The 25487-nt window shown below is 40.4% G+C and overlaps 1 protein-coding gene across 1 annotated transcript in view; it reads left to right on the top strand.

Annotated features, from left to right (window-relative positions):
- The first annotated feature begins 1551 nt into the window (after positions 1-1551).
- nnt (nicotinamide nucleotide transhydrogenase) overlaps positions 1552-25487 on the top strand; it is a 44387-nt gene continuing 20451 nt past the window's right edge. The window contains exons 1-12 of the mRNA XM_033646671.2: positions 1552-1672; positions 3835-4050; positions 10009-10238; positions 10390-10607; positions 10853-10940; positions 11086-11174; positions 12451-12638; positions 12954-13087; positions 13190-13381; positions 15757-15910; positions 17946-18107; positions 25078-25188. Coding sequence (XP_033502562.2) covers positions 3897-4050; positions 10009-10238; positions 10390-10607; positions 10853-10940; positions 11086-11174; positions 12451-12638; positions 12954-13087; positions 13190-13381; positions 15757-15910; positions 17946-18107; positions 25078-25188 — 1720 coding nt within the window. The 5' untranslated portion in view covers positions 1552-1672; positions 3835-3896. The remainder of the gene's footprint in view (positions 1673-3834; positions 4051-10008; positions 10239-10389; positions 10608-10852; positions 10941-11085; positions 11175-12450; positions 12639-12953; positions 13088-13189; positions 13382-15756; positions 15911-17945; positions 18108-25077; positions 25189-25487) is intronic.

The raw sequence follows: 25487 nt of genomic DNA, 5'->3' as shown, positions 1-25487 counted from the left end.
TATCTTTTTTTTTGCCAAAGGCACAGGTTGCCTACCCCTGCTCTGTTACATCACAACTTTGAGATTTACTTCTGTGGTTTCTGGCTTCAACAGAGAGCGGCTTATGCTCACAAATAGTAACTGAACTTTTCTCGGTCACGGGAATAGCGTACTAGATTTCTTGATTTAGGTGGTGTTCCCTTTTAAGGTGGTTCCTGCTCTATTCCAACACCAAGAGGCCCAGTTGATCTGTACAGGCTGTATCCCACCTTATACCCAGTGTGAACCGGTATAGGCTCCAGTACCCTGTAAGTCTGCCAAGGATAAGACAGTACAGACGATGGATGGATGGATGGATGGATGGATAGATGCTCACTTATTGGGATTATTCAGGCACGTACAACATATGTGTAGGCATATTCAGATGTAGGTCCATGTGCAGGTACATTTTTTAATGTTGAGTTCATCAGAAATAAGGCATTTAAAAGCCATAGGGGTGACAGAGTGTCTAAGTTGGAGGTCTTTTGCAGATTATTCCATGTATAAGGTGCACTGTAAGAGAGTGACATTCTTCCTACTTCAGTTCTGATTAAGGAAATGTGAAGCAACAACCTGTTCTGTGAGTGAGCACAAGGGTTATGTGAAGTCAGATTTAAAAGGGTTGACATATAGGGTGGAAGCATCTGCATCAAAGCTTTATAAATGAACAGATACCAATGCTGTTCCTGCTGCACAGCCAAATGTGGCCAGCCAACCTTTCAGTAAAGGTGGCAGTGATAGGTGCTGTACGAGTGGTAGACAACATCCAGAGATTTCAGTATAGAGGCAGCAGCTTTTCCATGTAGAACATCGCCATAATCCACAACAGACAAAATTCTACAATTCTTTATACAAAAGGAAAACAGTTATTTCTGTACAGAAAGCCAAGTATTGTTCTCAATTTGGCAGTCAGAATGTCAACGTGGTGCTTACAACTAAGATTGTCGTCCAGCCAGATGCCAAGATGAACATGTGTTGTTGGACTCTATGGATGTGCCATTTGCAGAATAAATATTGAAAGATACAGTATGAGTAGCCTTGGTGAACAGCATCCAGTTGTTTTTTTATGAGATTAGTACTAACTTATAGTTATGTAATTGAAATTGAAATTGGAGTTTAAGTTTAACAGTGCAATGGTAGTTTTTAAATGGTAAAACAGCGCCTCTCAGTGGAAATATACAGAGTTGCAGCTTCAGTAAGTTTTGGGACGCCATTTCTGATAAAGTAGAAAACACGTGGGCTCTTTATCAGTTTCTTCAGCACTGTATTTATATTTGCATGGTTTGTGTATTTAGTAATGTAGGCCTACACGTGCATAGTGGCTACAACACAGAGATTTGAACAAAGCATGTGCCTTAATTAAGCCTTAACTAATAATGTTAGGGATTATAATAAAAAATATTAATATTAATATATTCATATTTCTGTCAATTATTAATATGTCAAGTTAACTGTTACTAAAAGATATATATATATGTTGGTGATGTGTTTATAATGGCTCGTCAGTGACAGTGACAGCATATCAAAAGTCATCGGATATCCTCTGATGCTGCTCATATGGTCCAATAACACACCGGCCTCTCTCAGCAGACATCTTCCGGGTCGACAGAGAGTTCGCCTGTGCCGCACAGAGCACAGAGGACTATTTGCAAAGGTCAGTCGACTTGTGTGCTGATAACCTTCCCACTCTCACTTTTCACCGTGCATTTGTTTCGGTTTGCATGTCATTGCGTGTGTGGGGAGCTTTTTGACTCATACATCGCCCCGGTGCACGAGACAGATGTGTATTAGCTACCAGCTAAAGCGCGAGCTAGCTCATGTTAGCTTTCATCCCCGGCTAGATTTGCAGACAAAAAAGAGAAGTGGCAGGATGCAGCTGGCTGCAAAATAATTATGTGAAATCCATTAGTTTGTACGCTGTAAGTTGTCTGGATAAGACAATTGTGAGCGCGTGTTGTGATGTGGCAGTCGGGGATTTCAACGGTTTTATTGGTGCCTTTATGGGTCATAAACGTTAAAAGATGCCGTTAGCCAGAGGTTTATGAGAGCCCCTCCACTCCTGACCCGGGTTTAATCCGGTACATACAGGACAAAGATGCAAACGTTTGCTATATGATGCCGTGTTCATCTCCGTTCAATGAACTAACGTTATGTTGTTTACAGAATGTCAACTGAAACTGTATGAGTCATATCTTATAACCGCGATGTTTTTTTGCTGACGTGGTGGTTTCAGTTTTTCTGACATTAAACAAGAGTCCTGAACTCATCACACCCAGCCTGCACTGTGTGAGGAATCAATGATGTCTGCTCTGCTCCAGGCTTGGGGTTTAAATAGTATCTCTTTCATATCGTATATGCTCATATCAGTTATCAAAATAATCTATTCTCAGATCAGATTATCAAGTGGAAAGATTTGCTGCTTTTCTTTGATGGTAACTTTAAAATATTTTGGTTTTGGATTGTTAGTAGGACAAAACGTAAAACGTAATTTTACCGTGTCAACCCCACAGACTAAATGACTGATAGACAAAGCAGAATAGTAATTGACAACCTGCTTTCAAACAACAGACCAGACCCACTGCATGGTTTGATGTGCGTATGCTTTGCACTTGAATTATAAAACATTGATTAGATGATGATATATTGATCCTTTGACTCAGCTGCATTTAAGTCTACCATTAAGGTCAGTTCTCCTGCCAAGGCTTCACAGGCTGCGTAAGGGACACAGTTGATTCACATAGATTATTATAGTGAACCTAAGATTTTATTACAACTTTGTGCTAATTTGCAAAGTCGTAAATGCCTTCTGGGACTGCAGCTGACAGTTACTATTATTATTATTTGTTTGAATCATCAATGGATTAGACTTTGTGCAACTACTCGATTGACTATTTAGTTATTAAAGTGTCAGAAAATAGTGCAAAATGGTCAAGTTTCTAACAGACTAGCTATTTAACCCAGATATTAAATTTCCAACTGTAAAGAAAAGCAGCAAATTTTTATATTACAGAAGCTGTAACTAGTAAATGACACAAATATGTCCTTGATAAATGACTGAAATGAGTAATTGATTAGAAAAAGTTGTTACACTACATTTTCAGTTAATTGACAAATCATTCCCACTCCACTTTCAGCACTAATGTGTCGTGGTGTTGATTGGTTTCACTTCTAGTTTGGGTTTCCCTCTCAAATCAATAGTCTGTTTTTGACCTTTTAACTAAATCGGTCTCTTTACTTTGTGCGCTCTGTGGAATTTATTGCCAGTCTATTCTAGTTTAAACCCTTCTACACCAGACTAGCTCTCCCAGTCTATCCCAGTTCCATTATCTCCCTTTAAAGTAAACATGCTGTCCCTCATGCTGTTTCCTGCCCCAGAGTCATTTGGAAGGCTGCAGCTTAAAGAAGTGTTTGTGGTGGTCTGTGATTTTATTTATGTACACGTGTAAATGACATGACAAAATGTGCATATGCCTGTGGGAGAGCAAATAGATTCATAATGTGGCTCCAACAGGCAATTGGATTTGAGTACACAGGCATGTAGGAAAGTGTGTGACCTGTTGCATAAACATAGTGTGTATTTGATCTACACAGGAACAGGGTAGGACATGTTTCTGTGGAAAGTGTGTGCACAACTTACAGTACATACTTTCTCAAATGTGACAGTATGTGCAATTGAATTAAAGCTAATAGTAATGGAGTCATTGAGACTCACAGATCTTTGACCTCTCTCATTCACACACTTTCATCCTCCTGTTATTCCTCTTCACCCCCCTCCCCTCTCTTCCTGCTCTTATCTCTCACCTGTCTCTTCCACAGGAGGGGTGCCGTCTGTCCTGTTGAGCTCCTCCTGGTGTGTGAGTGTCGGGTGTGTGTGCACCATGGCGAGCCTCCTGCGTGTCGTGGCAGCCAGCTGCTCGGCCCCTGTGTTCAGTGGTGTATCTTGCGTGAAGCTGCAGAGCAGCAGTGGTATCAAATCAACATGCCTTCGCTTTTTCAGGACCCATCAAGCTCTGGGAAGATGTGCCAGCCCAGGTAAGACACCGGCACACACACACACACAGTGATTTGGCATTAGCACACATAATACTTCACAAAAAGCATTTAACGTTTTTATCAATAAATGGTCAAGAAATAGGTTCTTTAAATGTCTACGTTAATGAAATAATAGTTAGTATTTTGGTGCCGACTAGCAAAAGCAGCAAGCAGCAAGAAGGCAGCACAATATTGTTGCAGAGATCTACACTGAGGTTGCATGATCTTGCAAACTATGCAAACTATGCTGTGACAAAAGGTCATCCTTAAGAAGCAAAGAGGTTGTGATGGTACATTTAAATCTTTACCAGTCAGCCTTCAGCAAATGAAGCATCTACAAACAAAAATATTAGATTAGACAGATAGATTAGCATCAGCGACTAGCTCGTACAGCTGCTGTGTATGTATGTGGTTAGTGTGATACTGTAGATTGGAAATTTTCCTGCTTGATTGTTCACATGGCTGAAAATTAAAACTATTGTTGAGTTTGCACACATTAGGTGACTGATGCAAGCAAAGATTGCCCTGAGAGCTGAAATGATTTGTCAAATAATTGATTAGTTTTGACAACAAATTAACCATTCATCTTTTTTTAAAAAATCCAAAATGCCAAACATTCTCTGGTTACAGCTTTTTAGTTATGATGATTTGCACCTCTTGTCCGTTTCATATCATTGTGCCGTTAATCTCCTTGAGGATCCGGCTGTTGATCGAACAAAGCAAGCATTTTCACAATTTTCTAGACCAAACAATTATTAATCAACAAAGAAAATCTGTAGTTTAATCAGTCATTAAAAGAAGCATTAGCTGCAGCCCTAATCACCTCTCTGGTTAATTGGTTAATGGGATTTTCCATAGTGGCTTAAAGGGGATGGTGGCACCAGTAGGTCTAAAAACAGCCATGTTGAGCAGATTTTTCTAACTTTGGAGAGAAAATGCTCAGGTACAAAGTCATGTATGTTTGAGCAGTTACATAATCACATTTCTCATGACATAGCTCCTTTTTTATCGGTACACATCACACCAGCGGAGGTGAATGGTACAGACTTGTCTGTATTCAGTTGTGTGTATCTGAAAAGGAAGCAAGATAATAAAGGGATGGGTTAATTCATGGGTATCTGGCTGGTTTTCTTCTTGTGGACTCTAAATTTAAAACACCTGTTATGCAGCAGTTGAGGTTACACGTGGTACTACTGATAGCAACATGAAAACACCAGCTGTGTGCATTCTCATGTGCTTGTCTATCAGGTGCAACATTGCAGGTGGCAGCATACTCATAGTGTAGTAGCTACTGCTCAGCATTAGAGTGGACAGACAACTGGTGAAACAATCAGTCGTTAAGAGTAGAGCACTACCCATTCATATCTGGTTTTACATGCTTATTCCTTTTTAACTCCTCTGTCATCTTATTTGTTATGAAGAATGTAATCGCCTGTGTAGGTGAAGTAGATAAATATAAAACTAAACAGAGGACATCTTTCCTGTTCATCTTGTTAAAAGTTTACTGTAGAGGTCATTGCTGCTACCTGCATTTTCTTTCAGTCCTAAGGTTACATTTAGGACACTGTAGTCCTCAGGCATTAATTATCCATTCCCCATGCCCACACTCTGTACTGCGTAACCTAGAACATGTGCGTGTGTGTGCTTTGAAAGCTAGCACCAGCTGGTTGCAGGTGCTTCATGTCTGTGTGTGCCGGTGTTTCTCTGTATGTGTAGGTGGGTGTTTAAGGGGAACTTGCGACCTGGTTCATGCTGACATTCCTGCAGTTCAGCAAGCACCAGTAACAACTGGCAGCGTCTATTCTGGACGCACAAGTATCAGCTTACAGGCTCGTAGAGGAAGGAAAACACACCACACACTCCGTATAGATGTGGTCATGGTCTGACCTCTGGGGAGTCTATAGGCGCACAGTATAGACTCTCAGGCAGTGTGTCGATATGAGGCCAGGGCTGTCCCGAACATCATTTTACGGGCATTGAAGACTCAGTGAGAGATATCTGCAGTTAATCAAAGCTTTGATTGGGGGCGACATAAGTCCGACTGAACATCACTTTTTAATGAGTCAGTGCAATAAAATAAATAAAAAGAATATATAGCCAGACAGCTGTTACGTGCAGTTTTCAGGTGATTTGCCAAGCTTGTTGTAGATTTGTGATATACCAGTTACCTTTGCCATGTCTGGCACTCAACTTTTTAGGGGTCAACTTTTGAAACTATACCAGATGCTTGACTTTTTCTTGCTAATATATATGTAAGCCTGCCAAGTGTGTTCAAATTGTCCCAGTTTTAGCAGACTGTTGCAGGCACTCCCAACTTAGATGTAGTGGAGATGTTTGTATGTGGGACTAGTGTTGTGACATGAACACAGTAATTATGCTCTTGGTCAGCAGTTGCTACTTAAGTCTGTTTTCACTGTCGAAATTGTGACGCAGCACCCTTACAGGGCGTTTAAACTGAAAACAGGGTGCCACTAGTGTACTTATGGGAGAGTGCATGGTGAGAATCATTTGTACCTGTCTGTGTACAGAATCCTCATTGAAATAAACAAGGGGAGGTGTTTAATGGTCTAATAGTCACACAGTGGATTTTACTTTAGGTGTTTCCTACCTAAACACATTCTGTGTATCATTGGGTTAACAAAAGCGTTGAATGCATTTCCTTATGTAGCATCAGGTGACTCTTACTGTATAGAAATGTAAATGCTGTCTTGTGCTGTGGAGCTTTTTCTATAACAAGTTGTCAGAGGACGGGTCTTCACAGCAGGGTGAGAGGAAAGGCAGCATGTCAAAGGCTCATGTGTTTATGTATAGACAAGGAGACTGAGGGGGAAAAAGCTGTGGTGGAATTTTCCATAGGAGCTGACACAACATGTCACCTGCTCAGACACTAAAAAGACACAAAGTGAACTGACTCAGAATAGTAATAGTTTGGTGTCTTTGTATCTCTATTGTCCCACCTTCTTGACTCTGTTTCAGGCTTTTTGTAGTCCCATTAACAATTTCATGCTCATCATTAGATTCCCCTTTATTCTCAGACATGTTGAGTTAGGTCTGTTTTTAATGGCTAAAGTCCAGAACAACATATGAAAGCTTTCTACCCGTATATTGCAAACAACAATGCAGTTAGTTGTTTTGTGTCTGTACCTTACACTCTGACTTTAAGGATCCCCTCCACAAAAAATGTGTTTTCCTTCTGTGCATGTCCCCTTAAATGTCTGACCTTTACTCCACTGACTTGAGTCTGTGCAAAGTTGGTCACTAGAGAGGTGTTTTAACATTCCTGTACTGAAGGGGGCACTGTCTGAGTGCTTCCCTAAAATCTGAGATTCAGATATAGGCTGGTTAGCCAGATAGGTACATCACCAATACATGTAATGTGTATCAACAGGAAACAGATTCAACACAACTCCAGTAAATAAAAAACAAATACAATGACACAGTGAGAGTTAATTTTCCAAATAATTTTAGTATTTTCAGGATGAAGGGCTCACAGTGTTACATAACAATTCCATCGTGTGAAGACAGGTTTTTAGATACATTCAGTCAGACATCCTAAATACACTCACACAAGTGCAAGATAATACAAAAATATATCAGATATAAAGGACATTTGATATAACATGATATACAGTGGTTAAATATGGCTGAAATATTATAGGGTTCAAAGAAAAAGACAGTGATATTATTTCAAAGTAAAGTGAGGAAGTTTTCACAACAAACATAGACTGTGCTGTTTTTGGATGTAAACTGGACCCTGGAGCTTCTTTCCACTAACTACCATAACCCCCATCATAGCAAGTATTCTCATATGTTTCACAACCATTAAGACTGTGAACCACGGCCAGTTAGCCAACAAGCTAACAAGCAACTTAAACAAAAAAAAGATGCTAACTACACTTACCATACTGATTTGTCTACCAGTTGCCGATTGCGGTTCACAACATACTCCTCATCTGAGTCAATGTCTGGCTGAATTTCAAACATGTTTGACTGAAACACTCTGAGGTTTCCTGTAATGCTAAGATTGGCCATCTTGATGCACGCTGCTCTTTCACAGGTCAAACTGGCATGAGCAGTAGGGATGTCACGATTATAGATTTTCTTGGTACGATTATTGTCAGAGAAATAATCACGGTTTTACGATTCTCACAATTATTATGCATTAATTAATTTCACACTATAAATGTGTAAAATCACATGAACACTCCTTATAGATCTTTAAGTTTCATTTATTTCCATGTGCTCCTGCTTTTTCTTTTATCTCTCAACACAACAGTGATGGTTACAAGTACGTGTGGTGACTATTTTGTTCATGTATGAAAATATAGTAGCCGTACAACCAGGCTTGGTAAAGTGTTTTTAAGTTGATGTAAAAATAAACGACAAGCATTTGTGAAATCCTGCACTCGTGTGGATGTGAGTTTCTGCCTGTCGTCTCACTCCAAAGAGCTACACGGACCCAAAACCATTACAACCTCACGCTGTGTGCACACAAACTGCAAAACTATCCGTCAAAAAAAGTTTTTGAGACGTGCCTTAGCTTGTCACGTTGCACTGTAAGCCCAAATCATATCATACCACTACGCCATTAATTGCAAATGACACGCTAACATGGAATTTTTAATTCAATGTTATATTAGATAAATTGAGATTGACGTATTTTAACCCAGTTATTGTGCATTTACCTTTACTTGCGCATGTAAAGCCAGGTGGTTGTCCCGCAGATGTTGTATCATGTTGCTCGAGTTCGATCCTTTGGCCAAGACTTTTTTGCGGCATGTTTTACAAACTGGAAAGCCGTCGTCAACAATGACCCCTTGGTCATTTTTACGATAGTCATTTTGCCATAGCCAATATGATCGCACACAGCTCACTTTATCCGTTTTTTGGGGGGGAATAAGTCTTCTTCATCCATACTTCATCACTCGGCGATGCCGCTTGTGTAACTTTGTTTTCGTTCCGTGCGAGTTGCGCTGACCTACTGTATATGGTTCCGCGTCCCGGCATAATCTTTGGAGAGTGACGGTGTTGAGGAATCTTTACGAATAATTAACCGTGCCGTTTAAAATCGCGGTTAATAGTGAAATCAAGTAATCATGACATCCCTAATGAGCAGTACTGGAGAAAGAGGAAAGCGAGAGTAGAGGCCAGATCCAGAATTTCTAAAAGAGTAGATCTGCTTTTGGCCCCAATTTGGAGGGCTTTTTTTTTTATAACTATTATGTGGGTAAATCATGTAAAACAAAATATTTGGATAAGTACATACATTAAATCTGAAAGGGAGGCTTTAAATATAGACAGGCTGGCTGTTATGGATTTTTTTTTGTTGTTCTTATATGCCATGTAATATCTTAAATTGCTGTAGGATGGAACAGACATTCACGTTCCCCAAGAAAAAAACTTAATTTATCTCTCTTTGGTTTATCACTAAATACCTGCAAAACTCTTGGCATTCCCATCTGCCTCAGCTGCACTGTGTGTGCAGTGCTAAACAGCAAATGTTTGCATGCTAACACATTAAATTAAGGGCAGCCTCACAGAGCCACTAACATGGCTGTAGTCTCTTACTGTTGTTGCTGGACACTGACCTTGTCTGCCTACCAAGGCCATTGCATATAGAGCACAGTATGTATGGTAAAATGGTAAACACAGTTTTTACTTTGCTCATGGCTGTTTCGTGAAGAGATTCTCCTTAAAGTTGCAGAGGTATCTGCCTGAAAGAGTATTTTCCTCTGTGCTGTTGTGATATTTATAATGAAACATTTTCCCATGTCTTAAATCATAAGTTCTGACTTGTGAAAGAGAAAAGCTGCATTAACTGCTATGATTAACTAAATTAATAGTTAGTTATATAGTTATATTAATAGTATCCTGTGTATTGTTTGTGCTGTTTTGAATAATGAATTAACAGCTGTCACTTATCTCACATGCTGCTCTATTGTTTCTCTTTGCCTGCAGGTATTCCATACAAACAAATCACAGTTGGTGTTCCCAAAGAAATCTTCCAGAACGAACGTCGTGTAGCACTTTCTCCTGCTGGTGTCCAGGCGCTCATTAAACAGGGCTTCAATGTCATCGTCGAGTCTGGAGCAGGAGAGCCTTCCAAGTTCGCTGATGAACATTACACCCAGGCTGGAGCAGCAATTAAAGATGTTAAGGATGTCTTGGCGTCTGATGTGCTGGTTAAGGTAGGATTTAAGTGGAGGGCGGGGTATTAGATAATTCACCAACACTGGAGGGAGGAAAGGTTAATAAGGTCAGGGTTAGTGGATTTGTTGCAGCCATCCTATCACACACTCTTCTGTCCTGACCTTTGTTAACCAATATCTCTGCTCCCAGGTTCGTGCTCCTGTTTTCAACCCTGACCTGGGTGTCCATGAGGTGGAGCTGATGAAGGACGCAGCCACTTTAATCAGCTTCATCTACCCAGCTCAGAACCCTGAGCTGATGGACATGCTATCCCAGAAGAAGGCCACCGTCCTGGCCATGGATCAGGTGCCTCGAGTCACCATAGCCCAGGGTTACGATGCACTGAGCTCCATGGCAAACATTGCAGGGTATGTACATGGTGCCTTCAAGGGAGGTCATGTTTACTGTGTTTGAGAGGTGTTTGCTTGAATGACTCACTGATGTGATTTTACTGTCTGTCTAAGAGAGACATTGCACTTTCATGTGTTCAGATATTAAAAAATATATCTGTTCAAGTAGTTTCTACTGTCATAATTTAACTTGTTTAAACACAGTACAGTTCATACCTGTATCCATATTGCATTATGTTTAATTACCTGTGTTGTCATTTCAGGTACAAGGCAGTTGTTCTGGCAGCAAACAACTTTGGTCGCTTTTTCACTGGACAAATCACAGCTGCAGGGAAAGTGCCTCCTGCAAAGGTGAGTGATACAAGTGTGTGATTCTGTAGTTAGTGATTCTTTTATTGGCAAACAATACAAGTATTATCATACGTGTGAATGTGTCAGTTTTAACATGCCAAATCACTGTACTGACCACCCCAAACTATTTCATGTATGTGAATAGGTTCTGATCATTGGAGGTGGTGTTGCTGGATTGGCAGCAGCTGGTTCTGCCAGAGCCATGGGAGCCATTGTCAGAGGATTTGATACCAGGTTGCTTTTTGATGTTATACTGTGTGTCTGAATGTAGATGAAATGAACACTGTCTTTAACAGACTGTATTTGAGCACAAGTGCAGAATTAGATGAAATTATTATCTGCTAATATGATCAGATTAGGGGTGCAACAGTACATATATTTGTTCCATACCATTCGTTTCGGGATGTGACATCTATTCGGTACCCCTCATGACCCAAACAGTCAAAATAGTCTATTAGTGTGTACTACTGGAAAGTTTTGGCAGCACACAACAATTTGTGTCTAAATGTATGCCCACATTGTTCAGCTGTAGTTGGGTATATCTGTAGAAACGCACAAAACATTTCATTTATGACGGCATCACCTGAACAAGACAAAAAGAAGCTGCAAGGCAAAGTCTTTCTCTCCTCAGTGTTCAGGCAGTGTCACACTGCAGATTCAGACTGTGCCGAAGTAATAGTTCATGCTAAGAGTGTAAATTGCTTCCTGTATGCACCCAAATTTGCATATGATGTATGTTGTGCAGTACCAAATTTAAAGCATATGGTAAATGTGCTACAATGTGCCTTCATGTGTATTTTAGGCTCAACATTTTAGTCATTTGTGCCTGCCCTGTATAAATGTGTGCAAGCTGTAGGTCAGGAATAATCAAGTAAAAGTCTTACGATGGAACATTACATTTCTAACATGTATGTTATTTATTTTTATTTATGTTTTCTTATTGTATTTAAGTCCCTTAACTCTTCAGGAAATAACTCCAGCCAATGAGCCACCATTGAATGTTCACGTTTTCTCAAAAAATAAAATTTTCTGTATGAAAAATGCACAGAACCATGGCCCCAAAACTGAGATACTTACAGGAACTTGAATTTTGTGTACCATTACACCCCTGGATCAGATTTGTTTATCTGGATAGGACTGACAACTGCAATGGCAGCATCTGATTTACTGTACATGTAATCATAGTGTATTAGAAGCCTTTGTAGAAAAAAATAAGACACAAATATGGTTTGAAAGCATGACAACAATATTGCATAATTTCCACATGATTTGATCGCAATAGATTATAATCCTTAAGATTTCATTCCTAGGGGCAACAACACTCCTTGAATGCCAAACAGACTTAGGTTGTTTTTAAAGAAAAGAAGTCCGTCAATTTTTCCATCATGCCATGAGCATCCAAAGTCTCTGTGTCTGTGCATGAAGGCAAGCAATGCTGTCTGCATTACCAGTCTAAGAGATATTTTTCCTTCTGCCTGACTAAAAATCACCTCTTCCCCTCATTTCCCAGAGCTGCAGCTTTGGAGCAGTTTAAATCTCTGGGCGCGGAGCCGCTGGAGGTGGACATTAAGGAGTCGGGAGAGGGTCAGGGAGGCTATGCCAAGGAAATGTCAAAGGAGTTCATCGAGGCAGAGATGAAGCTGTTTGCCAAACAGTGTCTGGATGTGGACATCATCATCACCACTGCTCTCATCCCTGGTATGCACAGAAGCATGAACTCATACACAGTTAACACCGACTGCAAATGTCAAAATTGCAGAGGGAAGCAAACAAAGGTTTTGGTATGAGACGTGTATTCTGGGCAGGTAGTCAGAGAATTTAGAAATAAAAAGGACCAATAACAAAATGTGAAACAATAAAAATAACTTTAAGGGGAACATATTTTACAACAGTTTCTCATTTGTTCCATTACATTGTGTGGCCATGTATCCACAGCAGCTGTTGTGAATATGTTTCATTTCTTGGGAATGTGTGTGTAAAGCCTTGATGTCCGTCTCCATTGTAACATTATAGGCAGGCGTGCACCCATCCTCATCACCAAACCAATGATAGAGAGCATGAAAGATGGCTCAGTGGTGGTAGACTTGGCTGCTGAGGCTGGAGGAAACATTGAGACCACGGTACCTGGAGAGCTGTCGGTACACAAGGTCAGTGTACATCACACCCATACGAAAAAGACAAAGGTGTTTGGGTTTACCTTAATTGTCATTGTGTTAAAAAGGGTATTTTTTATTTTATTTATTTTTTAGGGAGTGACCCATATCGGCTACACAGACCTGCCCAGCCGTCTGCCGACACAGTCCAGCACTCTGTACTCCAACAACATTACCAAGTTGATTCGGGCCATCAGCCCGGACAAGGACAACTTCTACCTCGACGTCAAGGAAGTGTTCGACTACGGGACCATGGATCACGTTGTGAGGGGATCCATTGTCATGCAGGTAGGAGGTCTAATGTGGTCAGCAGTCAAACAAACATGTAAGTATGTGTACAGCTGGGATGTCAGACAAATTTCTCAGCTGATAAGCAGGTTGCAGCACAGAAGAAAACAGTCCATGCAGTCATATGGAAAGTCATTCAAAATGTCCTGCAAGTCCCTCTCATGGTCACTAGATGTCACCCTAACAACACTTTCTACTGAGAGCATCTCCACAGTTGTTAATGTAGTGGTGTCCTCTTGAGCATTTACACTGAAAAAATGGGTTCTCTGACCTGTTTCTTACTCACTCCTTACTTAAGCAGCTAAATTATGGAGTGCCAAAGTTGAGCTTGATTGGTGCAACTAAGTAGTCAATTAGAAATGAAAATATTCAGGTAATTATACCCAAATGTCCCTACATTGTAACAATACAATTTCTTTTTTTTTTAGATATTTTTTGGGGCATTTTTAGCCTTTATTTGATAGGATAGACAAGTGTGAAAGGGGGAGAGAGAGAGAGGGAGTGACATGCAGCAAAGGGCCACAGGCTAGAGTCGAACCCAGGCCGCTGCGGCAACAGCCTTGTACATGGGGCGCCTGCTCTACCACTAAGCCACCGACGCCCCGTAACAATACAGTTTCATACTAAATGACTATTCTTCAATACTGCTCTGCCCATTAATAACATTTGCATTATTTTATTATCACTGTTGATAAAGCTTTGATATTTTTAAAGACTTAATTGTAAGTTCATCAGTCCCACATGTTACCCAAAAAAAGGTCTCTAAAAAGTACTTGTTAGTTCATTACAATTAAAATCTTACATTTGATATGGCATTAAATAAACCTCAAGCTTTTGTATGTTATATACAGCTCTATATGAAGATCTGCCTACTAAAATGAGTGTTCATGCTGTTCTAATATTACAGTCTAAAATGCTCAAATTTAAGATAATTAAATTTTAGTAAGAGCCTGCTGATAATTTGCCCCCATTGGCTTGTTAAAAATAGAGTGGTATATCAGTGCATATGTCGTCCAATTAGTAATAACATGACATCTGATGGTGCCTGAGGAAGAACAAGCTTAAAAGACACTGCAATCCAGAGCAGCTGCCTGTCCCGTTCCCTTTTTGTGTTCTGTGTGCTTTTAAGTACCTGCAGTTGAGCACATGCTGAGCAAATTAAATTTCCTCACTTTTTTATATTTAAAGGCTCCCTTTGTTCCTCTGTTTCCTCTTTTCCACCAAATTAGCTCTGGTTCTTGAACTGGTTACATTCAGGATTCTTTGAACTCTGATGCTATCGAGCACACCAGCCTGCGTTTCCACTAGTCTTGAACGAAACAGTTGTCATCAAGGATGCGTCATCAGCGGAGGGAGTTGCGCAATGCACAACAGGAGTAATTAGTAGCAGCAAGATGGCGGATTGCATGATTATCTTTGAGCTTTTTTCTGTAATTACAGATGTTTGTTTTTAATCAAAATTTAAAAATCAAGCATTGACCAACTATCAGTAATGAGATGATTATTTTTTTGCTTAACTTCTCAAATGTTGCCTTTTACATCCTCTCTTTCCAACCTGTAGAATATGACACGTCCACTGATGTTTTCGTGGTTCACATTAGGTCAAGGAAAACCTGCTGTTTTTTGGTTCCAGCTGGGAACCAACTTTTTGGGTTCTGAACCAATTTATGTTTGGTCAAATGCTCTGAACGGTTCAAAATTAGGAGCATGAATGGGAACAGAACCCATACATACTGGTGGAAAATGAAACAGTAAATGCCCTGATAACTATCTGGGTCACAGTTCTGCAAATGTGAGGGACCCTTATAAAAATGCTTGCTTTTATAGTATGTGTTAATGTTAAAAAAAAGTATTTTGTTATTCACTGTTTTTCCTTTATTAACTCTCTAATGTAGATATCAGTGCTGGCCTTTCTTTAATATCAGTGTTCTCTTAGTAAGGTGGACCCAAATCATTTAAATCAGTTTGAAGTCATAGATTTTGGGCCATTATTTTTGCTTTAATCAATCTAAGTCAAGCTTTGTTCATTTTTTTGGAGTAAACAAATAGACTTTCCATACCTAATCGCAATAACAGCCACACATCTTATAAATGATGCTGAAATGCAGATATCACTTACTGTGCTTACTGATCATTAGTTTGCTCACTTTGATCTTGACAGCACAGTCTAATGTTTCACAGATTTACTAATGCACCAGAGGTCATCGTACACCACCAGGTGATGAGATCAGGGAATAAAGTGCAGATAACTACAAGCCGAGCCATTAATATGGTGGTTAGGAAAGACTGATTGAACTTTCTGTTTGTTCTTTTTTCCCCCGTCTTTCTCCTTTTTCACATCATACCACTCTCTGTCTAATTATCGTCCCCTCCAGAATGGAAAGAACCTGTTCCCCGCTCCCCAGCCCAACAATGTGCCCGTTGCAGCTCCTCCTAAACCTAAGTCCGTCCAGGAAATGGAGAAAGAGAAGGCTGCACAAATCTCCCCCTTCAGCGCTACACTCACCACTGCTGGCGTGTACACTGGAGGTGAGTGGGATGTGCCATTAAATTAAGATTTTCTGGTGAGGCAGAAAAATCAGGACGATGTTATCGCAGAGCTTTTCTCATTTACAGGGTTTGTTTTTGTTAATTGTCTACATTGGGTCTTAAAGGGACAAGTTTATCTTGAGTGACCGGGTCATGGATTGGGGAAAGCAACATTACTGTTAGGTTTTTCAAATTTTTTGGCGTTTTGAGCAACACAAGCCGAGTGCCATCTAGTTCCATTACATTTGAGACAAGGCAACGGCCAATATCTAACACTCAGCAACTCACAACAAAACAATCTAGATTGATAAACAGCACTACAGGTAAGAGGACAAATATGCATTCTTGATTTTGGGGTGAACTGTCCCTTTAAGGTCTGTCAGAAGGTGAAGCATAGGTTAATAATCAGCTTTCTAGGTCACTGCTGGAATGTGCACAGGAGGCGAGAAGTGACACACACACACAGACGCCCTGTCAGTGTCAGGAAGTGTGCATTGTAAAAAATAGTGTCATGCTGAGTGTGTGTTTGAAGTAGTGCTGCAGTGAGTGGTTCCCATGGTGCCACACAGCAGCGCCCTGTGTAAGTGCGCCACATGCAGTTAATGTGGTTCACACATTGTTCAGGCACTCAAGTAGTTTCCTACTTCACACCACCACACAGCTTCTGGTGTTAGCTGCTCTTTTTTTTAAAGAGTGAGAACTTGCTTTGTGCTGGTTATGTGCTTATTAGTGTGGCATGTAATGAAGTAGTTTTGATCATTTTAGATTGATTGTTGTGGACATTGAGTGTTTGTTATATGCGAGATGCCAACAGTCTTGCAAATATAGCGAGACAAATTGCTCTTTCCCTGTCTTGAAGTCAAAAGGAAATAAGGACATCATGGGTGGTCAAGTGCCCACCACATCTACCACAGTCAAAGAAAATATGCTTATGATTGGGGACATGCACTACATCCAAAACTCATTTATACTAATTAAACTGCTGCTATAAGCCCAGATGAGTTGAACGATAGCAGGATAGGAAAGAGAAAAAGCATTTCTACAACACAGAATTAAGTTGGTCTGAGACACTCTGTGCTAACCAGGACCCCGCGAAGTGCGCCAGGCTTTAAAGCCAATTTTCGTAGTGGCCAAACAGTGGAATTGCATCCATCATATGAAGCCCTGTGGCCCACAATTTCTTCCCATCGACTTGCATGGTGAAAAAGACGTCTGTAAAATCAGTAGATACATTTTTTTGATCGCCACAACCCCTGCGAAAAGACTCATTTCACTATCAGAAATGGATCCATTTGAAACCTCTAAAAGAGCTGCATGATTTAATCATTCTATTCCTATTTAAGTTAGCAAAGTGCTAAACAGTAAGTTGTCGGCTTGGCTTTTAGAAGTCTCTCGTGGGGTTGCCACACACTACGGGCCACACAGTGCAGAAGCAGTGCTGATCATCTGAGTAGCTTTATGCCCATCAGCTTAACTTTTTGGCTCCATGTGCCACTGAGCAGCTTTCAAAGGAATAATGGGAGGTCCTGCTTCCAGTGTGGTATCCAGTTCGCTTTATACATCTCTCAAAGCCCCCCTCTACCGAAAATCCATCTTGGCATCTCTCTACCATCGCTGCAGCCGGAGGAATGATTGTAATTGAGTATAGTGGCACTGTTTCCAGTAAAAGCTTCTAAACCAAAATCTTCACAATTGGACATGTTCCAGCAGGAATATGATCCAAAATGCAGAAATTTACAACATCTGCAACCAAGATTACACATTTCCCAGACGTTTGCATTGTGCTACATGTAGCAGTGCAGGCTACACAATGTAAACACTTGCAGTATGTGCCTGGACATATGAAGAAATCTGTCACGTGCTGACATCATCTTGTCTCGAAAGTAGAAAAAAACAAAGAGTATTCAGAACAGTCTGAAGCTGAAGATTTTGGCCACATTTAAAATTAACATCCATCATTGTAACATTATATATATGACAGAAAATAAGGAAAAGCATAATAAGTCTCCTTTAACTTTGTCTTTCTTTGTTCCAGGTGCTGCCACTTTGCTGGGTCTGGGTCTGTCAGCTCCTAACGCTGCCTTCACTCAGATCGTCACCACCTTTGGTCTGGCTGGCATCGTGGGATACCACACAGTGTGGGGGGTCACTCCTGCTCTGCACTCTCCACTCATGTCTGTCACCAACGCTATCTCAGGTTAGTTAAGTGTGTCTTTTGCAAAACACCTCTCATTCCAAAACACCACCACATGGAACATGCAGGAGAAATATAGTAATAAATCACCTTTGAATTCTAACACATTAATAGAAAAATCCGAATACAATATGTAAAACAAAGCACAAAACATTCAAACACAAAGTAAAGACCTAGCTAGATGATCAAACATGTCAGTGCAGCAGTCCCCGTCGCCTTGCTGTTGCTTTTCAGAGCCCATATAAAAACTGTAAAGATTGTGTCCTTATTGTTGGCTGCCGCTTAACACAGAGGGGTTAAGAGGTTACAGAGGTAAGTGCATGTGTGTGTTCTTGTGGCTTTGATCACCCTTGAGACCCACTCTGGGGTAGGAAGTAACACACCGTCGGTGATCTTTGAGGGTCAGGGAAGTCCTTTGCTCGTTTAACTGTGCACACAGTCGGACATGAGAGCTTGGCTGTGGAGCCCAGCAGTGCAACAACCAAGAGACAGTTTTCACTTCCTTTTAAAACTTTATTGCTTACACCTACACCCTAATTTAACATTCCCATCTTCACACCATCTTACTTGTTTATCTAAGTCTGTGCCCTTTTTATTTTCCGCCCTGATATCTCTTCTTCAAGTTCACAAAATGTTACTTTCTCAAATTTGTCAAATTCCATCAAAATCCCTTTTTAAAATTTTATTTTTGTTCGAAACAAAATGCACAAGTTCATGAGATCATCACGAATATCAGTAGAATACAAGACCGCAAATAAAAGAAATTATTAGACGTTATAGTTCATTTGAAGTTTTTCCTTTCTCCTCTCCAAGTTGACTGTCCTTCTTTTCTCCCTTTCCTCCCTGTTCAGGTATTTTCCCTTCATATTTGGCGTTACTTTATTGCCTTTTTTTCTTTATTTCTGTCACTGACTGACTGTGGTTTTGGAAACAGTGAGACCAACAGAATTCTGTTGTTGTGCCAGGCATCGTAAAGACACACACACACGCACAATCACTCAGACATGAGGGAATCATATTGGAATTTAGGGTTTGAGTGAGGGACAGTTATATTCTTCATGGGGAGATTATTGTGTTACAACCAGTGGTGACTGTGACCGGTGGGTCATCTTAAATCCTTCAGACACTGGTCTGGTATCCAGTGGCTCATTGAGGTGCATCTTTATATCGGGTGTCTGATAGAAATGCTTTCATCTATTTGAGAGCACTGATTCACTGTGACACTGCCTGTAGCCTGGTAGCTGATGCTTGTCACAGTGCCACAACTACAGGACAGTAGCCCACCCAGTATATACGTGTGTGTGTGTCTGTGTGTGTCCACTGATGCTTATTGGCTTTCTTTCTGGCCTATCTGTTAGCTGTGGTGACCAAGCTTGCCTTTGATCTCCACCGAAATGGTGTAACTGTACCATTTTGTTTTTTAAGATCAAGTAGCCCACAAAAAAATATGGTGTGCCAAATTTAGAAGGCCACAGCTGTTATTTCAGTATGTCAGTTACATATTTAATCAACATTTAGGTAAATATACTGTCTAAGTATCTCGTTATCAGACACCCAATTTTAAAGGACTTGGATCAGTGCCCCCCCACCCTCACCCCCAAAAAAACCTTGATCAGGACATCCCTATTAATTTAGCTTTTCAGTCAGATCGCATTTTGATCTGAACTTCTTAAGTAAATATAAGCTACATATAATTTAGCAAGAGGAGGTTTAAGTAAATATTTTTTTGGCAGTGTACACACATAGGCCTTAACAGTGTACACCTAAATTCTTAAAGGAATATCTCACCACCCAAATGACCATCTGTGTATCATTTACTCACCTCGTGTTATGTTAATTCATGAAAACTTTGTGTTTCTCACATGCTCTTGGTGAACGAAGAATCCAAAAAATCAGTAAAGTCTTGATGAAGTCATAGGCAACTGCGTTTAACAGCAAAACTATATCAAAACATTTGTTTACAAACTCAAACACAACTCATGCAGTGTAATCCAAGTCTCATTTATCCAGTTGTATGCTCAGTACTTCCCAAACAGACAGTGCCTTCAGATTAGGGCTGTCAAAAGCACCATGAAATTGAGTTTGAATATTTACGAATTAATTTAGTAGAATTTGAATAATATTCAAATTTATTATCATTATTTTACTTTTTTTTTTTTTACAAAAAAACACACAAAAAAAAAGATGCTTATTGCTGGTGCAATATGAACGTGACACTCGGATGAAAACACCTGTTCTGACCTCACTGAAGTGCCAGGTATGACCAACTTCTGCCTTGCTATCTGAGCAATGTTTGGATACTTCAGTGCATAGTTTTCCACCACAAGAGTGGATCCTGGCCGGCTCGTATTGGTGTCTCATTCTGGTAACGTTTCATCTCTTCTTCAAAGAGGGTAGGCAGGGAGGCAGCAGCTGCAACACTCTCCCTGTATGTCTCCCCGAACAGGTCACGCATCGTGGACAGCGCAGTGGGTGGTGTTGGTGCAGCGGGCTCCACCGTCGGCGCCACTCCCTCCGTTGCTGCGTCCCTGTCTGGCCCAGCTTGTGCGCGAGCCATCTCCGCCCAAACGGGATTCGCCGTGATATACAACATTATTAATAGTATTAATTAATTATTAATGATATTTGAATGATCAAATTTAGGTTCGAAATTATTAAAAAAAAATATATATTCGAATATATTTCGAACTTCAAATTTTTTTTTGACAGCCCTACTTCAGATGGGGAACTGAACTAAAAGTAAAACCTATCTACTGTTTTACTTTACCGAAGACTGGAGCTGCTGGTCTACCACTGCCTCGATCAGTGAGTGTGTCTATATTATCATGTGACTTTGGTGTTTTAAAGAGTTAGTTCAGATTCACCAAAGTCACACAGTAACACAAACAAACTCATCAAGGCAATCGTTTTCAGTGAGGTCAAATTACTGATTTGGTCAGTGGAGACTGGCTTTTAGTTCAGTGTCTGGTTGGGGAAGTACTGAGCATACAGCTGTATTAATGAGAGTTGAAATATACTGCACGAGTTGTATGAGAGTTTTTCTAAGAGATGTTTAGATAAAATTTTGTTGCTCTTGAACAGGAACCCCATAACACCAATTTTTCAACACCGATTTTTTTGTTTTGTTTTGATTTTTCCTTCATCTGAGGCATGTAAAAAAAGAAAAGTTTTCTTCATTAATTAAACGCAGCACAGGGTGAGTAAGTGACATACAAATGATCATTTGAGTGGGGAAGTTTTCCTTTTAAGCAAGCATCATATTCGCCTTGACTGCACACAAAGGCTAAATGCAGAAAAAAACATGAAAATCCAAATGCATAAGCCCCTAATACTTTGTTTTATGAGGCTATTTACCAGTTTTATGAGGTAATTCAATCGGCTGAGATAAATATCTGATGTATCCAACAGATTTCATGGCTGCATCATCAACATAGGGACTGAGTTACAGACATTAGTTGCATTGAAAACTAAAATCAGCCAAAAAAGGAAGCAATACAGATAAAAATGTAGGGAGCCTGGTGGCCAACGAATAGTAACAACCCTGTTTGGTGTCCAGCTGGGGAGTGGGGACCTTTGTTGTATGTCATTAGCCATCTAATAAGAGATGAGAAGAGGAGCAACACAGCTTTTGAAGATTTAAAGAAGACATGCATTTGAAAACACAGAACTAGACTGCATATGGGATTTGAGCTGTCTGAGTATGCAAGTATGAGTTTACCTCACTGACATTGGCTAGCGTCTGTGCCAAGAGCAAAACATGCTTGTCATTCGCCTCTGGAGAAAATTGATGGTGACATCCTGACATACTTTCAGGTGTTTCTGTGCTACAAACCAAATAAACCAAATCCTGTCAATTCTGTCATTTTTAAATCCTCATCACAATAACCTTTCATGTTTCCAGCTGTAGTTGTCTCTTTTATAACAGTGGAAATTTTAAATTAGCCTGTATTTACCTAGTAGAAGTTGTGAAATGATGTTTGGCACCATTTGAAACTTGCTTTGTTTACGAGCTGATACACACATCATTATAAAGTTGACTTTGCTGGAGAGAAAAAAGGAGACTAGTGAGAGAGGGTCAAACATGTGCTTTATTTGTGAAATTTATAAACTGTTGACCTCAAGCACTAACATACAGTCAGGTCCATAATTATTTGGACAGTGATACAGTTGTCATCATTTTGGCTCTGTACACCACCACAATGGGTTTTAAATGAAACAATGAATACCTGCTTAAAGTGCAGACTCTCAGCTTTCATTTAAGGCTTTTTTTCAAAAATGTAGTATGAACCGTGTAGGAATGACAACCATTTCTTCACACAGTCCCCCAACTTTAAGGGCTCATAAGTATTTGGACAAACTAACATAATCATCAATTAAACAGTCAGTTTTAATACTTGGTTGCAAATCCTTTACAGTCAATGACTGCCTGAAGTGTTGGACACATAGGCATCATCAGATGCTGGGTTTCTTCCCTGGTGATGCTCTGCCAGCCCTTTACTGCAGCCGTCTGCACTTCCTGCTTGTGTTTTGGGTGTTTTGCCCTCAGTTTTGGCTTTAGCAAGAGAAACGCATGCTCAATTGGATTCAGGTCAGATGATATGACTTGGCCATTGCAGAACATTCCACTTCTTTGCCTTAAAAATGTCTTTGGTTGCTTTTGCAGTATGCTTCAGGTCAATGTCCATCTGCACTGTGAAGCATCGTCCAATGAGTTTTGAAGCATTTGGTTGAATCTGAGCAGATAATGTAGCCCCAAACACTTCAGAATTCATCCTGCTGCTCTTCTCAGCAGTCACATCATCAATAAATACAAGAGAACCAGTTCCACTGGCAGCCATACATGGCCATGACATAACAGTACCTCCACCATGCTTCACTGATGAGGTGGTGTGCTTTGGATCATGAGCAGTTCCTTCCCTTCTTCCTTCTCTTGTCTTCCCATCATTCTGGTAGTTGATCTTTGTTTTATCTGTCCATAGTATGCTGTTCCACAACTGTACAGGCTTTTTAGATGGTTTTTGACAAACTCTAATCTGGCCTTCCATTTTTAAGGCTAACCAATGGTTTGCATCTTGTGATAAACCCTCTGTATTTATTCTAGTGAAGTCTTGTCTTGCTTACAAGAGCAGCAGGATGAAAGCTGAAGTGTTTGGGGCACCATTATCTGCTCAGATTCAACTAAATGCTTCAAAACTCATTGGACGATGCTTCACAGTGCAGTTGGATAATGACCTGAAGCATATTGCAAAAGCAACCAAAGTCATTTTTAAGGCAAAGAAGTGGAATGTTCTGCAATGGCCAAGTCATATCATCTGACCTGAATCCAATTGAGCATGTGTTTCTCTTGCTGAAGCCAAAACTGAGGGCAAAACACCCAAAACACAAGCAGGAAGTGCAGACGGCTGCAGTAAAGGGCTGGCAGAGCATCACCAGGGAAGAAACCCAGCATCTGGTGATGTCTATGTGTCCAACACTTCAGGCAGTCATTGACTGTAAAGGATTTGCAACCAAGTATTAAAACTGACTGTTTAATTGATGATTATGTTAGTTTGTCCAAATACTTATGAGCCCTTAAAGTTGGGGGACTATGTGAAGAAATGGTTGTCATTCCTACACGGTTCATACTACATTTTTGAAAAAAGCCTTAAATGAAAGCTGAGAGTCTGCACTTTAAGCAGGTATTCATTGTTTCATTTAAAACCCATTGTGGTGGTGTACAGAGCCAAAATGACGACAACTGTATCATTGTCCAAATAATTATGGACCTGACTGTACATACATACATACATGCATATACACTCTTTACCTGCTAGTCAACCTAAATCTCACTCAAACACAATTCCGTGTGAATGCAGGCTCCCGGGGTGCTGTGTGTTGCATCTTACTGCCTGTAAGTCATTACAGGGCTGATGTTATCAAGGTTTCCTGAGCCTCTTTTGGTAAACACTCTCTCTCTCTCTCTCTCTCTCTCTCTCTCTCTCTCTCTCTCCTTCTGTTTTTATCTCTTAATCTTCCTATTTCTGTCTTTTTCCAATGTGGGAAGCAGACAGAGTATTCTGGACTTAAAGGAATACTTCACCCCCCAGATGGCCATTTGTATATCAGTTACTCTCCCGTGGCACACTGAAGTTGTGAAGAAAACGTTGTTTTTCTTGCCTGCCTCTGGCGAAGAAAGAATTCAAAAACAGAGAAAAATTCTTGATGAATTGGAGTCATGAGGAGCTGTGTTTACCAACAGCAAAACTACATCAAAACATCCGTTTGCAAACTGTCACAAAACTCATCTATGCTCTCTTCAAAGCCAGACTCCATTGACGAAAACAGTAGTTTTACCTTGCCCAACACAAGGGCTGCTGGTCCGCTGCTGCCTTGATGGTAGTTTGTGTTATTGTGTAACTTTGGTGACTCAAAACTAACCCTTTAAAACACCAAAGTCACACAATAACACAAACAAACTAACTGATTGAGGCAGTGGTAGACCAGCAGCTCCGGTGTTCGGCAAGGTAAAATTACTGTTTTTGTCAATGGAATCTGGCTGTGAAGAGATCAAACCTAAGTTTCACTGGATAAATGTGACTTGGATAACGCTGGTTGAGTTGTGTGAGAGTTTGTAAACAGATGTTTTGATAAAATTTTGCAGAGCCCTATGGCTTTAGTAACGAAGACTTTACTCAGTTTTTGAATTGTTCGTTCACCATAGAGGCATGCGAGAAAAACCTTTTTCTTCAGGCATTCAAGGTAACACGGGGTGAGTAATTGATACACAAAAAGTCATTTGAGGGATGAAGTGTTCTATTAAAAGGACAGCTGTAAAGCATCTGCAGATGTTAAACAATGATATTAAGGATGAGCTTTTTTATGCCTGAATTGATGTTCAATTGTTTTTGTAACATCTTCACCAAAGGCTTCGGTGTCCTGGATAATGAACTCTGAAACTGGAGGTTCATAACTCCAAAGTATCCTTGTTCTGCAGGTCTGACGGCTGTGGGTGGTCTGTCCCTGATGGGAGGCAGCTACACCCCAACATCTACTGCTGAGACACTGGCCGTGCTGGCTGCCTTCATCTCCTCGGTCAACATTGCTGGTGAGTCACCCACACATAGACACCTCACAGCGATCCCTGCCAGTTACAGCAACCTTTAGCCAATAAAATATCAACTTAGGCTGAAGATTGAAGTGTTTTATATTGATTGTACAATAACATGCTTTCGAACCAAGTTCTGCAGCTGCCCTCTAACCACCTGCTCAGACCATAGTCGGCAGTGGCTCTGTCTTGGACCACACACATTCATCCCTGCTATTACGCTTAATAATTCCCATTATAATGACAAAGTGTTCCCGGAGTCATTATAATACTCATCACTCTCTAATAGTCCTGGGAAA

The sequence above is a fragment of the Epinephelus lanceolatus genome, chromosome 19 (genome assembly GCF_041903045.1).
Source record: "Epinephelus lanceolatus isolate andai-2023 chromosome 19, ASM4190304v1, whole genome shotgun sequence".
In the NCBI taxonomy this organism is placed as follows: Eukaryota; Metazoa; Chordata; class Actinopteri; order Perciformes; family Serranidae; genus Epinephelus; species Epinephelus lanceolatus.
This window is presented reverse-complemented; position numbering and strand designations above follow the sequence as displayed.